Source organism: Aplidium turbinatum, chromosome 6, assembly GCF_918807975.1.
Source record: "Aplidium turbinatum chromosome 6, kaAplTurb1.1, whole genome shotgun sequence".
Classification (NCBI taxonomy): domain Eukaryota; kingdom Metazoa; phylum Chordata; class Ascidiacea; order Aplousobranchia; family Polyclinidae; genus Aplidium; species Aplidium turbinatum.
The window spans coordinates 29,330,089-29,343,815 of NC_137477.1; the positions used below are offsets into that span (position 1 = coordinate 29,330,089).

The window sequence follows — 13,727 nt, forward strand, 5'->3', positions numbered from 1 at the left end:
TCAATTTTTAAAAAAGTTTTATGTTTTCGTTTTTTAACTGTTTTGTTACGAAAAATTTTGTCAGACCGCATTGTGCGGAAACAGTTGCGTGGTGCCAAGCATGTTGTGTATCTAGCTATGACACAGCCACGTCCACTAGATAGGTGTCAAACCGACATTCTTTTAAGCATCAATGCAGGTGTTTTCATTACTCGCCGTGCAAACTATCTTTAGAGAAGATGGATAAATATAAATTGACGGCAACAATGGGGTTCGAAAGCATCGACACTTTAAAAATCGCATCACTTTTTATATTTGCAGGATTCAACACATGCCGATGATACGTCACAATTTGCATTGCACGTAAGTTACCGATGTAATAATGGTTACCATTGGTTTCTCCAAACCGCAGAACTATTTTGTCATAATATATGATCCAAAACCCAGGTTTTAACATTTTAAAACTCATTATTTTTCAAAAACTCTTGAAAAGCCGTTAAATTTAAACTATTTAACTATTAAACTGTTTTGTCTAAAATGATGTCTTCCTCCCAGGGCTGTTGAGTCGGAATCGTGGAGTCTGCCAGTTATAAACCGCGAAGTCGTATATTTTCTCCGGACTCCACAGCCCTGCTTACTCCCACAATAAGCCTAATTGCAAGAGATCCATCAGTAGTTGGATTATTGTAGTGTAGGTCTACTTGCAGAGCAGTGAGGCCACAGATTTCTCATAGACTAACTTTAAACTACAAATAGAAGTTGGGTAGAGAGTTTGCTTGTTGAACCATAGAGAATGGTTCTATGGTTCAAATAGAAGTTGCTTTGCTAATAGTTCTTCATTTGTGACTTGTCGTATCTTACAGATCAGCGGGTCGGAAGATCTCACTTATAAAGATCTATTTGAAGAGGCAAGACTTCGAATGATCAAGGCATTGAAAGTAAGTCACTTTCACACAGTCTCCTTATTTCTTTCTAAATTGTGATATCTCTAAAAATGGGCCCTTGCCTGAACTTACCTTACAGAAATGCGCACATGCACTTAGTTTTTGTGATAATTAAGATGTCACTGTTTGAGCAAAGTAATATCGACTAAGCAAGTTTGTTACCGCGTTCAAAGATATTTTGCTATCCTACAGCACACCTTGCTAGTTTATGAAACTGTTCCAGTCGGCTAGGTACGACCCAAGCTCGATATTTTCTTTTAGATTTTTTTTTTAAAGATTGCGTTAGCTCCTCTTAGCCTACTAAGTGCTATCGGTAGGTCTATATTTGGTGGTTCTGAGTCTGCAATGTAGTTACCGTTTTTTCTTAACTTGGCGCTGAAGATATTGAAACCTATTTATGCCTTCTTCCATTTTGTGGACCACTCTTCCAACCTGACAAATTTTATGTATTTTACCTCAATTAGTCTTATGCTTGCATTTAGATGTCGTATGGAAAGCAATTCAGCCAAGGGTTACTTAGTGACCAAGAAGCCAGAGTACTGGTCGCTGCTGCAGACAGTGCTGCAGACAAACCGGGGCAGTAAGTGTTTAGGTTTAATCTCGTTAAATTTGTCGTTATTTTACGCACTTTTCTTGAGGATATATTTTTGTCACAGCTCATTAACGAATAGGCTACTGGAGCAAGTGGTAATGGAATGTAAAAGCTATGACTGGGTTTACTCCCTTTCTACTGTTTTACATATTAGTCGATCATGAAATTTAAATCAAAATTGACCGACGTCACAAACAAAAAAGTTTTGTTTGTTGAATATTAACTTCTGTGAACTACTTCGATTTCTTTTAGAAACAGTTCACTCTAAAACAAGTAAATTATGTTTTTTGCGATAAAATTGCGCACAAATAAATCAATATCTGATGCAAATTTTCAACATTGATGGCTAATGTAAAACAATATATTCTAAAACCTCAAATACAAATAGTCTTCTTACATCGTTCTGTAATATTCAAAATCATAGATATGATATAGGCCACTTTAGAAGGAATAACATCGTTTTTTTATTTGAGTTTACCCTATACATTTTAGATGGGAAAATAACTAAGGTGATTTCATGGTCGTCATCATCCACACTAGGTTTTGTCCCCACTAGCGGGTAGGCCGATTTGTTGCCTTGCAGCGATTGTCTTTACTCCTATTTTCTATCTCGCTCTGTCCATCGCATCTTCTTTTAGTCCGACTTTGTCTGCCTCATTCTTCACCTGTTCTATCCATGTTTTTTTAGGACGTCTATATTTCCTCTTTCCATCTACTTTCCAGTTAATGCATTTCGAAGAAAACTTCCTCCCTGCTTGGCTACATTCTTTTACAATTGGCTATACTGCAATTGTTTTAAAGAAACAAATGGCCTTTTAAAGTACAACATCACTGCTATACTCTACATGCTTTTAGATTATAGTCTACCTACAGTAGCCTATATTTTTAATACATCTGCATCGTCTTTAAAGTATATCAAAGGTAAGCTGCCAGCCTACACAAAATAATCGTGTGCTCTAGTAGCTATGTCTTATTGTAGTATTTTACTTCTATATTTTGGCCACCGGTACGCATATAGGAATGCAAAAAGAGTTGAAAATATCAACTAAAATAACTCTACAACTAAACAATCCAAATTGTCCCATCGGTTGAAAGTAAAAGAAGGGGGGGGGAGGGTCATTTTAATTTCAACTTTAGCCTTGATTTTAAAATACAACAATACACTATTTGGCAACTATGATCCCTTTCCCGTGTTTTACGACAAAACTAAAACCAGAAAAATGTCTACGGCATTTTTGCAACATATTTTATGTGTTTTAGTACAGTAGCAAATAATATTTAAACTTTAAATGCCATAAACAAAAAGTGACGTCCATACAGTATGAGGCAATTAAACGCAAAAAGTAATTTTCAGGGGATGGGAAGAGAGGTGGTTTGGACGGAAATTACATTTTTTTTCAGACGTCTTAAAATGTCTTGTTGTATTGTAAAACCAGGGCTAAAGTTGGATTTAAAGAAAAGGCCGATTTAACCCCCCTCCCCCTATCGTACGTTTCTTTAATATTTGCTTCTTCCATATTGTGATTTTTCGATCCATAAGATCATGTCTTCCAGTGTTTTATTTCTAAGTCTGCTTACAAAAATGGTTGACAAGTTAAGTTGAGCTAGAGTTTTGCACAGTGTTTTATTATTATTATTTTAACATAGTTGCTCGGTTACTGGGGGCAATGTGTATTGTGTAAGCAGGCTAGAGTGAATGTTAAACTTTTCTTGCTGATAAACTCTATCTAAATTTTTTTTTCTGCTATCTTATACTTCACACTACAACACATTTAACCGAAAACGATATCCTTTTAGCTTTGTCGATGTACAGATGGTGCGTAAAACATGGGTGGTAAAAGGGATTCTGCCTTACGCCAAGCGAAAAATAGAATACTGGATGTATGGCAGAAAAGTAACGACCTTGATTCCTCCAAGGTAGAGTAACAATCATTTTGTTAAATTTCTTAGCAGCAGGAAAATTGTTGTGTTTTAGATATTTTGGGTAGTTCGAGCTCTGATTTTTATACCTCGGTAATTCCAACTACAATTGTTTTTTAATCCGTAAATCTCTATTTAGAGCGCTGACACTATGCTTTCATTTTTTGGTTAGGCGCAGTGGTGAATCGAGATGCCAAGGCGTGGCACATCTGTTATCAGTAGAAAACTTATTCTTTACAAAGCCGTTACCCAGAGATGGGCAAGATCACCAGTTTTAGTGATCGTCCTTGCTACACTTTTTATTGCGTTCTGTGTTATTTGTTTATTGACTTCTTATTGTGTATTGCGGCCCTCAGCTTAATTTAAAGGTGTTCATTTAACCCTCAAAGCAATTTAAGTTTGAGGTCCTTGGCATACACGATAGCCTGCTCTACTTTTAGCTTACAACCTTCAAAGATGTTACAAAACCTCGATGACGTAAAATCAAGCTGGTTAGGCAATTGATTGAGTTTCGTTTTTAGCAGCATGATCGTTGCTTGTGTAGTGTAGTGTAGATTCACAGTGTAGATTCTAACGATCTGTTTCAGCCTGATGCTGCGAGTTTGCTGTGGCAATAGTAAGTTACGCTAGCTTTCGGAACACAGTTCCCTATAGTCATGTGCTATGACTATGGCTAAAACAGATCATTAGAATCTACACTGTGAAGCAAGCTGGTTAGACTTATTTTTTTACAGAAACCGTCACAGACGCATGCTTTTCAAGCTGGTTACAAGTGAGAAGTTTGAAATTTTCATGCAGTGCATCATCCTGCTCAACATTATACCTATTGCGCTTGATTTCGCTGTAGATTCGACATGGGCCGATGTTGACACTTGGTTTTACGCTCTGGAGGTTAGTGAAAAATAATTATTTTAGTTTTCTGAGAAACTTTGACAGCAGAATAAATATCCACTGTATCACACTTATCAAGGTGCTTTTAATTTTTGTTGTATTTATCATGACTCTGTTGAATATCGTCAGTATAAATGATGAAGTTTTGAAGACGGTGGATGAAAGTAGATGTAAACATATTTTAAACAATATAAGAAAGCAATAAGAAGGCAACGTCGATAGATTGGGTATACGTTTCGACATGGGGTTGCTAAAACATGTAATTAAAGATCATATGGGAGGTAGAAGGCGAGAAAATAGAAATAATGAAAGGAAAATAATGAAAGGGTTAACTTTTTTCATGAAAGTGATTCTTCTTTTTCAATTGCCTTGCCTAAACCAAGCATCGACGGCCTCTGATGATTAATAATTAAACCAAATATTCCTATCATTGTTTGTATGAATGAATATTTCTGCCTTGTCGTTAAATTGCTTCCGACTAGTTAGTCTTTGTTTGCCAGACACCCGCTTTCCAAAAATTTTAGTGGTTATAGACTAGAGAGATGCTCCAGATTTTCCTTTCTTATTATACGCCGTCTGTTGCATTGCCTAGTAGTGAGAGCCCTGGAACGACGTTCGAAAGGGCGCCGGTTTGACACCGCTCAAAAGCATGCAGCTGTGTCTTTGGTAAGACATTTAAAGGCATGCCTGAATGTGGACATGAAGATTGACTTCCTTGCCTTCCCGTCCACTTAATCTAAATCTTTAATCACCGGACGTACGCCTGAGTTCGACAAACATTACATGGCGGAAAAATTTATATTGTCTTATTTTGAATATTTGTGAACAGAAATCTGGTTTGATACACTTGTAAAACTTCTTTGTTTTTCTTCTTTACAAACCATGAAATACGTTGTGTTGTGTTGTATTGAAGCACGACATCTCAAAAGCATTAATTTTTTCAGCCATTTTTGTTGAAACATTCCAGGTTTCAGAATTATATTAGTTATGATAAAATGAAGAGGAATGCAGAAGATAGCGATGAGGAAAAGAGAGTAAAAAATAAGCAGCGGACCTGCCTTGAGGCAGAAACTAATTACTGTATTTGTAATGGGTATCAATAGCAGGGTGACATTGTAAGCTGAAACTGTGGTAGTGCCTATCACACTGGCCATCTCTGCACGCTTACCTGTATTTGCTGTATGTCCCCGGTTGTTACATAAACATTTTTGTCTTAACCAACGCTAATTTACCAATATTATATAAAAATAATTTTATTCAAAAGCTTAATTTGTTTCCTGTTTAGATTTTTCAAAATTTTATATGCGCAATTTGTTTAAAGCCGAGTTGGATAATTTTGAAACACCATTAGCGTCATAATAGGTAATCGAAAGCAATTCTGTCAAAGTAACTGTTGTTTTGGACAATTTACTGTCGAGTTAGCAATGCATCAATGAACAATATTATAAGTCGTACTAATTGGTTTATTTGTGAAAAGTGTTTCTTTTCTCTGTTAATAATAAGTAAAAACAACGAAAATGATATCGGTTGATAAATTTAACCGGTGTAAAAATATAAATTAGTTAATAAATTTATGCTGTTTCAATTTTTTTTTTCATGTCGGTGTTCTAATAAAGAGTATACTCGATTTCACTAAGGGCTTTACACCGCTATGCAATATATCGCAGGGTGATCTTAGAAGCTGTTTACGAAAATTTACTTAACACTGAGATCAAAGTTACTTGTACTAAGCAGTTGTTTTGTAAAGTCGCATCCCATCCGGGAGAGTTAATGTGGTATGAGAAAGCATTTTACTGGCAACCAATCCCAACCTTGCCACTGGCAAGAGCACAAATGAAGCTAACAAAGTAATCTCCAAGGAACTCACAAACAAGCACAGCAGCTCATGGCAAATCGAGGAACAATCCATGCGTTTATTATGCCTCAGTGTATGAACAAAAGTGACTGTTGTTATTTCGTCAATTTTTGGAATTGTCAAACACAGAAAGTTATGTCGATGTTACTGCGAAAAACTGAAGCTGCAATGAGGCTCTAAAAGCACATATCTGGTTTGCATTAGATGTAGGCAAAGCTCTTGCCAAGGAGTGATATAAATTGCATTCGTAGATATGCAGTTGCAATGCTTTCTATAACATTTCTGGAAAGCTTATTGCACATTTGCTTCTCCGAGTGTAAAGTCTTTTAGTCAGTTACTGTTTTTATTAATTCAATATGGAGAGATGTTGAAATGGTATAAAAGCAGAAACGTTTGTTGAATGGAAATTTGCATTGAGAGTTAGTAAGCATAGGTTAATGCATAGTAAACTAGGTTGTCATTGATGTAATTTATGAGCAACATCACAAAAAAACGATTATTTTATGATGGCTTGCTCTTTTTTTCTTCAGGTGACAAATGGCTGCTTTATTGCGATTTATTGTCTCGAGCTTTTAGTGAAGGTAAGAAAAATACGCTATAACAAGTATTACCGAAAGTAAACACTGTATTGATTAATTCGATTAGACATATCGCATCTTGTTATAAATTTTACATAAGAAAAAGACGCAGAGAAGGAAGAAAAAAGAAAATTTATTAGAACATTGAGTTGGCCCCTTTATCTTTTTGAAAAATACACAACTTTCACGAAATTTGAATTGTCTGGGACATTGATCTTCATTTCAAATAATCAAGAAAGGAAATATATTCTGACAGGTGTCAAACCCACAACAATGCTTGATAGGAACGACTCGGTTACATGTCTTGCAATACAAACGAATTTATTTTCACACGAATCAGTTCAATCATAAACAGTAGCCTGAGCTTAACTGAAGATGATCTAGCTACTAGCTGATCAAAATCGATTTTTAGCTGTTTATGATTGAACTGACTCGTGTGAAAATAAATTCCTTTGTATCATTTCAAATAATTTAGTTCACGTTGGTGTATCATTAAATTAATCCCTTGGAAACACGTGGTTTGATTTTTTGGCAGTTTGTTGGACTTGGCTTTAAGCAGTTCATCAGCAATGGATGGATACAGTTTGACATTTTCATTGTTCTTATATCATTTGGTGAATTGATCATCGATGCTGTTCTAGTAGAAGGCGCGTTTAGCGCGGGAACTGGAAGCATTGTGAGGTTCGTAACAAGCGCATGTTTAGATCAAACACTCATTGGTTGAAAGATTTTGCTCGTCTGCATGGTTTATTGGTTTCAATACAATAATATCATTTTCAATGACAGCTAAGGTCCAAGTTATTTAAAAAAAATTCCAAACGCTTAAAAATAAATAAGATTGAAGTAGTGGCACAAAAAACAAAACGCATTATTCTAATAAGATATTTCAATGTTTTCAGAACTTCAAAAGTACTGAAGTTCAGCAGAGTAACAAAAGTCATTCGAACACTTCGTGCAACTCGAGTGCTGAGATTGACAAAGACCATTTTACCAAGAATTGTTAATTTCATCGACATACTCATCAATAAACGGTAAGGGGGGTTGTTTACGACAGTGGTAGAACCACGGACCAACAATTAAACTACCATCAGAACTTGTAGGACGTGATCACATTTAGAATAGGCAAGAATAGCCATTGCTGGGGTCACAGTTTTAACCTGCTGGAAGCAGATTAAGAAAGGTTATACCTAACTTTTAGTATAGGAAAGTGGCTTGTTTGCTTTTTCTCAACTCATTCGAAAACTACCTTAGGTCTCTATGGTTAAGTTTAGACTTGCATAAAAAAAGTTATTTCTTTTGCTTCGTAACAGGTTGAGTTTTGGTTACAACGTTGGAAAGGGATTTGTGTCTGCCGAGGAAGAAGTTAATAAACTGATTGCTAGCATTTGTGATAATCAAAAGATACAAAAGAAACTTCTTAACGCATCAAATCGAAATAGATTGATTGTTACCAAAGAAATGGGTAAAATTTTTATTACTATTTTAAAAATATTATTTTAACTTAGAATTTTGCCACTTGATGTAGGCCAGGCTACCATAAGCTGCTGAAAAGATACAACCAACTTTATCTTATGTTGCGTCAGTCATACTGACGGAAGGAACTAGAAGAGAGCTGTGTGAAAAAAAGTAGCTCATCAAAGGAACAGACGAGTTCCTTTTTGATATAACATTTTTAATCAAATATAACCTACTGGCTAACTGAAAACAGTAAGTTCTAGAATCTAAAGCAATGTGATGTGATGTTATAGGCAGAATAAGATAAATAAAAACATTTACCAATTTTTTTGCATTAAAGATGCTATTCCTAACTACTGCATTGCTCAGCTCAAGTAGATTAATTGTTGTCTGTTTAAAGCCAGCCAAAAACAGTATAACGGTACAAAATTATTTTAAAGGAAATTGTTACTGATTTATCAATAGAATAGTGTTTAGAAACATAGGCTAAACGTCAATCAATAACCTGAAATCAGTACGAGCTTAAGAAGTAGTGTAGCACAAGATCATATGCATCTCAGCAAACTATTACAGTAAAGGTCAAATGTGTTAAACTATTTATTGCAATATTCGACAAACTTGTGCTGCAATTTCACTTCGTCTTTATGGGTAACACAACCTGTGTTAGGCCGTTGTGTTTATAAGTTGACTTTATTGACAAATTTCAGCTTTTATCTTGCCAATAAGTTGATGAAATGTAGGTTTGGGGTAATTTTAGATAATTTGGATCTAATTTAAAAAAAGAAAAACTAGTCTACATTAAACTGCGGCATCAAAAATAGCAATTGGCCCGAAATTCAACGAACACCAATAAACACTGGTTTGTCCTAGCTTTTTCTAGCAATGCACTGCATCCTATAGGATCCTCTATAGTAAATTTCTATTTGGTTTGGTTGTCTAAATGCTGTGTTTTTTTCTGTACTAAGAATCGTTAAGTTTCAATTAGAAAAAACAAATAGTTTAAATAAACAAGAGGTTGTTGACTTTTTGAAACAGAAAATACATTCGCAGTCCACGTTTGTTAATTGAGACCATAGTAGGCAAGCTCAATTTTGAGTAAATGAACTAACTTACCTGGCTTTAGCCTATAATGTTTTTAAATTTTCTAATTTTAATAAATACAGTCGTTTTTTTAAATATCAAAAACACTATATTTAATCAATAAAAAATCAACCAGGTTTGGTAACTATAAAAATTTATTGGTAGAGCTTTCGCCGCCGTAAAGGCGGCTTCATCAGTACTCTTATTCAAATAGAATCAATTTATATTTAACCTTTCAAAATATTTTTAGGTTTATTGCAAAGGGACCACCCTGGTACAGCTATAAGCGTTAAAACTAGAAACGCCATCAGAACTATTCTCAATCACTCCAGGGATGCCGTCCAGCAGCTAAGCGCAGGTCGGTGGGACACGTTGTTCACTATAAGCTTGGTACACGTTACAGGAGAAACTAAAACAACTTTCTTTCCGCTAAGAGAAAGTGAATTCTCTGATTGATAAATGGCCGTAGTTAAGCTAGCTGTAAAAAAGATTTGATTAACAGTGCTATGCTTGCCTGTGTGTAGGTTAATAGGCTACTTGTGGAAAAATTACTTGGAAAATAACAAGAACAAAGTTCAAAGTTGTATGGAAAGACATAAACAAATGGTTTTGTGACATATAGGTGGCGTTCTTGACGATACTGAGGTGCAATTGCTGGAAAAAGGAATTGAAATTCAACAGAAACGACTCGCTAGTTTTCCTGCCTCGGTCCCTCCGTCAGATCCTGAAGATATTTTGGAAAATATTCTTTGGGTCAAAGGTAAGTTTTTAAGTGATGTAATTTTTGGTTTATTGCAAGTTTCCAAATAATGCTTGTTTTCGGTTTTTGCAAGAACTTCAGTCAGATCCAAGGTAACAAAATCAGTCACACGTTGAGACGTGTAAATAGAATGAAGCTACACAAATGCGGCAGCCACTCCAGTTTGAATGTCATTTTTGGATGCATGTGTAACTCACGGCTAATACTTCTTGTGAAAAGTTTTCCAAAAGGAAATTTATCATGACTTAGATAGAACAAGAAATCTTGATAAAAACCGGCATCGATGAGTGCGATTTCAAAGTTATTGACCTTACCAGCTAATATTGTACCAGCTGATTTACCAGCAATTGACCTTTGTGCATTTGCAGTTTGTGAATTATTTCCTTGTTTTGTTTTGGATATGGACAGCTTTGCCTGACGCAAATAAATAATAATAATAATGAGATTTGTTTTTGTTCCAGATAATCCAGACCTTGTTGAATTTGTCAAGGAGCGGTCTGTTGTCATGGATTTTGATTACGGTGACGTCATACTCGACGAAGGAGAGAGTTTTGATGGCATTCATATTATCGTAACTGGAATGATAAGGGTAGGTCGTCACAAATAAATACATCTTTTTGCAAAGTACTGAATTACTCTGGGAATTAGTAATTTTACGATACCGTAAACAGATGACTGACAAATAACTTAATAGGATTGATTACCATTAAAGAAAACAAATGCAATACACTAACAGACTATCTGCATAATAAATTTAAAGATTTTCGGCAAGAACTTTTATTGTATTAGATGTTTAGATGTCAAAATGCATTAGGTATTTCGGCATTTCCTGGTGAAGGCAAAGAGTTCTTGGCGAAAACGTTTGAACTATGTTGTTAGTTTGTTAGTATATTGTGCTATTCAATTCTATTAAGTTATTGTCAGTCCTCTGCTTAGTGCTTATGGTACTGAATTACTGAATTTCACCGAAATGTTTTTTTTCAAATTTTAATTCACCAAGCAATCCCAAATCTTTCAATTCACTAATTATAAAAGAATGGTAATATCATATTATTTTCACTTTTTATAGAGCTACCTGTACTTGACTTTGAAAGGTCGTTGATGTTCTTATTTTAAACTTCTTGTTGTAGTCCTGTTATTAGCATCACCAAGGATGTATTAAATTACTGGGAGTGATTTTTTCTGTATGTTAGCTCCTGCAAGCAATAAATGTTTTTGTTTTGACCATAAATACATTGTAGGCTAATGTGTCATTTTCATGTAATGGCCAAGTTATTTTCTATTAAAAATGGCAAAGCAGCAATTCTTTTTGGTTCCTATACGTAAAAAGACTTTGAAAAGATTGATGACATAGTTTAGTGAGATAACAAACTTTAATCAGTCAAATAATGGTCGAATATTTCTACGTGTGAGAGGATAGATAAAAATTTTTAAACTGACGAATGGTTCACCACTTTCAGCACATGACGAAATCAAATTGTGAACAGCAAACGTCTTCGTTGACTTCAAAATAAATATACACTACTACTTGCAACAGCTACCTTACAATATTGGCTATAACTTCGCCTTTTACAATCTATTCAATATCGGCTGGAACTCTACAATTGTCTTCAATATACCTTTCACTACAGCTCTTAATCTTCATAATACACAACTCTAATATTAATAATCAAATCACGCGCTATTTATGACAGGTGTGCTACTGTGCTTGGACTAGAACAATATTACATCACAAGAATTTATTCTTCTGGTCAACAAGTCTTTTGGTTAACAACAAGAAGTTTCCAGATTGTTACTTACACAAAATTTTGTAGAAGCAGATTTCACAATAACAGATTGCGTAACTAAAGGTCATTATATCGGTCAGTAATCGTCGAAACACCTCAACAAAATCAGGCTACACAATAAAATAGTTCACCCATTCTAGATCAAAACTGTAGCTTTCCGCCTGAGCTACGCATGTTGATTGTGACACAGCTCATTTATTAAGAGTATTGAGAAGAGTATTGTTTCCTACATCTGCATTAAGGTATCAAGTTGTAGAATGACGATTTAGTTTATATTATTTTGATTTTAGTTGGTTGGGTCGCTAAAAGGGCGAAGTGGTGGTTTCGGTCTAAAAAGTCCATTTCAACCAGCTGGATGGCCTTTGCAGTTATCGTCCGTAGATGACATAGGCCTAGCTCTGGAACCGGAAGAGGAACACAAGTACGTGTGATGAAACAAACTATTTTCTATGTTAGATCTACGTAGTAGAGTTCATTTTTTGAAATTATTATGTTACTAAGGACCGTCACTTAAGGAAGTTTGACTTAGAGTAGTCTAGGTCATTGTACTGGTTCTCCTTCTTTTCTTTGTTCCCATCTCAACTGCATCACTTCTGGTAACAGGAATTGAAACAAAGTAAACCGACTTTTTTTCTAGGCCCATTATTCTTCCCAATGCCATGTAATTAAATTTAAAGGTAAAACCAAACTTTCTTAGCATATATATTTCTTGTGGGCGTATACTACTACGTGTCAATTAATTTTCTTCAGAGAAGAATTGCAAATAGACGAGGACTTTTTAGGAACTGGGACAATTTTTGGAGACATATCTCTTCTTTTTGAGGAGCCACCAGACTGTACCATCACATGCGAAACGGCTGTACAGGTAAAAGTCTTCAACATAAAATTTATTTATATCACAAATTTTCACTTTGTTTTAAAGTAGGCTATTTTAGAAAATGTGGACAGTCTCCAACTGTCCATGAGAGGTTGGAATGGATTTGAGATCTCAGTGAACTTCAACTGCCTCAGTTGTGGGTTTGTCAGGAGTATTGGTAATCTGTTTTGAGTTAGGTGCAAAGTCACGCAATGTTGTGGTAGACTCACGTCCATCATTAAGTCGTAGGCTATATCACCGCATTGTGGGTTAACTTCAATTAACTTGGCATCCTCCACGATAATACGATAAGAATTACATCACTACACAAAACAGGCACAAGAATTCAAGTAAGTAACTGTACGAAAATCACACAGAAAAATGAGGTGACGAATGAAGTAATATAAAAAAAAACAAATACTCAACTCCGAAGAGCTGAGTCATAATCTATGTACAAAGATTGATAGTAGCCTAACAATCCGTTTGCATTAGTTCATAAATACATGAGTTGGAAGACAAGTGACAACGTGTTACAACCTGATATAATTTTTTACAAATGAGAGCTTGAAACATTGTGATACTGCTACCTACCAACGAGAGCAGAGGTGATGCTGTGTCGTCTCTGCAGATGAAACAACATTCTGTAACATTTATTGTAATTCCGGCCCCGATAGGTCAGTGGTTACGCGCCGACTCAAAATCACGCGGCGCTGGTTCGACTCTCGGGGTGTGTGCTTGCGCAACGCATTTCAGGACTGCTCTCCATTCAGCAACACCTAGTGAATGAAATAATTCCCCAGCAATAACACTTCAACAATCGGAAAAGTTCACTCTGCCAATCTCGGTAACCAGCCCTGAGTCAAGAGCCTGTACAAGTATGCGAAACTACCAGAAATAACCTATCAAGGCGTTGTCAGTCCGAAGATAAAGATTCAAAACCAACCATTGTACGCAACCGTAAGCCCATAGGAGAAGGTGAAGGATGATGGCTATGAAAGAAAGGGAAACATTTTTTATGAAAGAAATTGTC

General features: G+C 35.5%; 1 protein-coding gene across 1 annotated transcript in view; it reads left to right on the top strand.

Moving 5' to 3' along the window:
* Nucleotides 1-13,727, top strand: part of LOC145771673 (sperm-specific sodium:proton exchanger-like) — a 58,917-nt gene that overhangs the window by 27,032 nt on the left and 18,158 nt on the right. The window contains exons 14-27 of the mRNA XM_082583405.1: nt 301-342; nt 843-917; nt 1,406-1,503; nt 3,313-3,432; nt 4,170-4,326; nt 6,712-6,762; nt 7,295-7,440; nt 7,659-7,790; nt 8,070-8,221; nt 9,545-9,652; nt 9,917-10,054; nt 10,516-10,643; nt 12,132-12,262; nt 12,592-12,706. Of these exons, the coding sequence (XP_082439531.1) occupies nt 301-342; nt 843-917; nt 1,406-1,503; nt 3,313-3,432; nt 4,170-4,326; nt 6,712-6,762; nt 7,295-7,440; nt 7,659-7,790; nt 8,070-8,221; nt 9,545-9,652; nt 9,917-10,054; nt 10,516-10,643; nt 12,132-12,262; nt 12,592-12,706 (1,593 nt within the window). The remainder of the gene's footprint in view (nt 1-300; nt 343-842; nt 918-1,405; nt 1,504-3,312; nt 3,433-4,169; nt 4,327-6,711; nt 6,763-7,294; nt 7,441-7,658; nt 7,791-8,069; nt 8,222-9,544; nt 9,653-9,916; nt 10,055-10,515; nt 10,644-12,131; nt 12,263-12,591; nt 12,707-13,727) is intronic.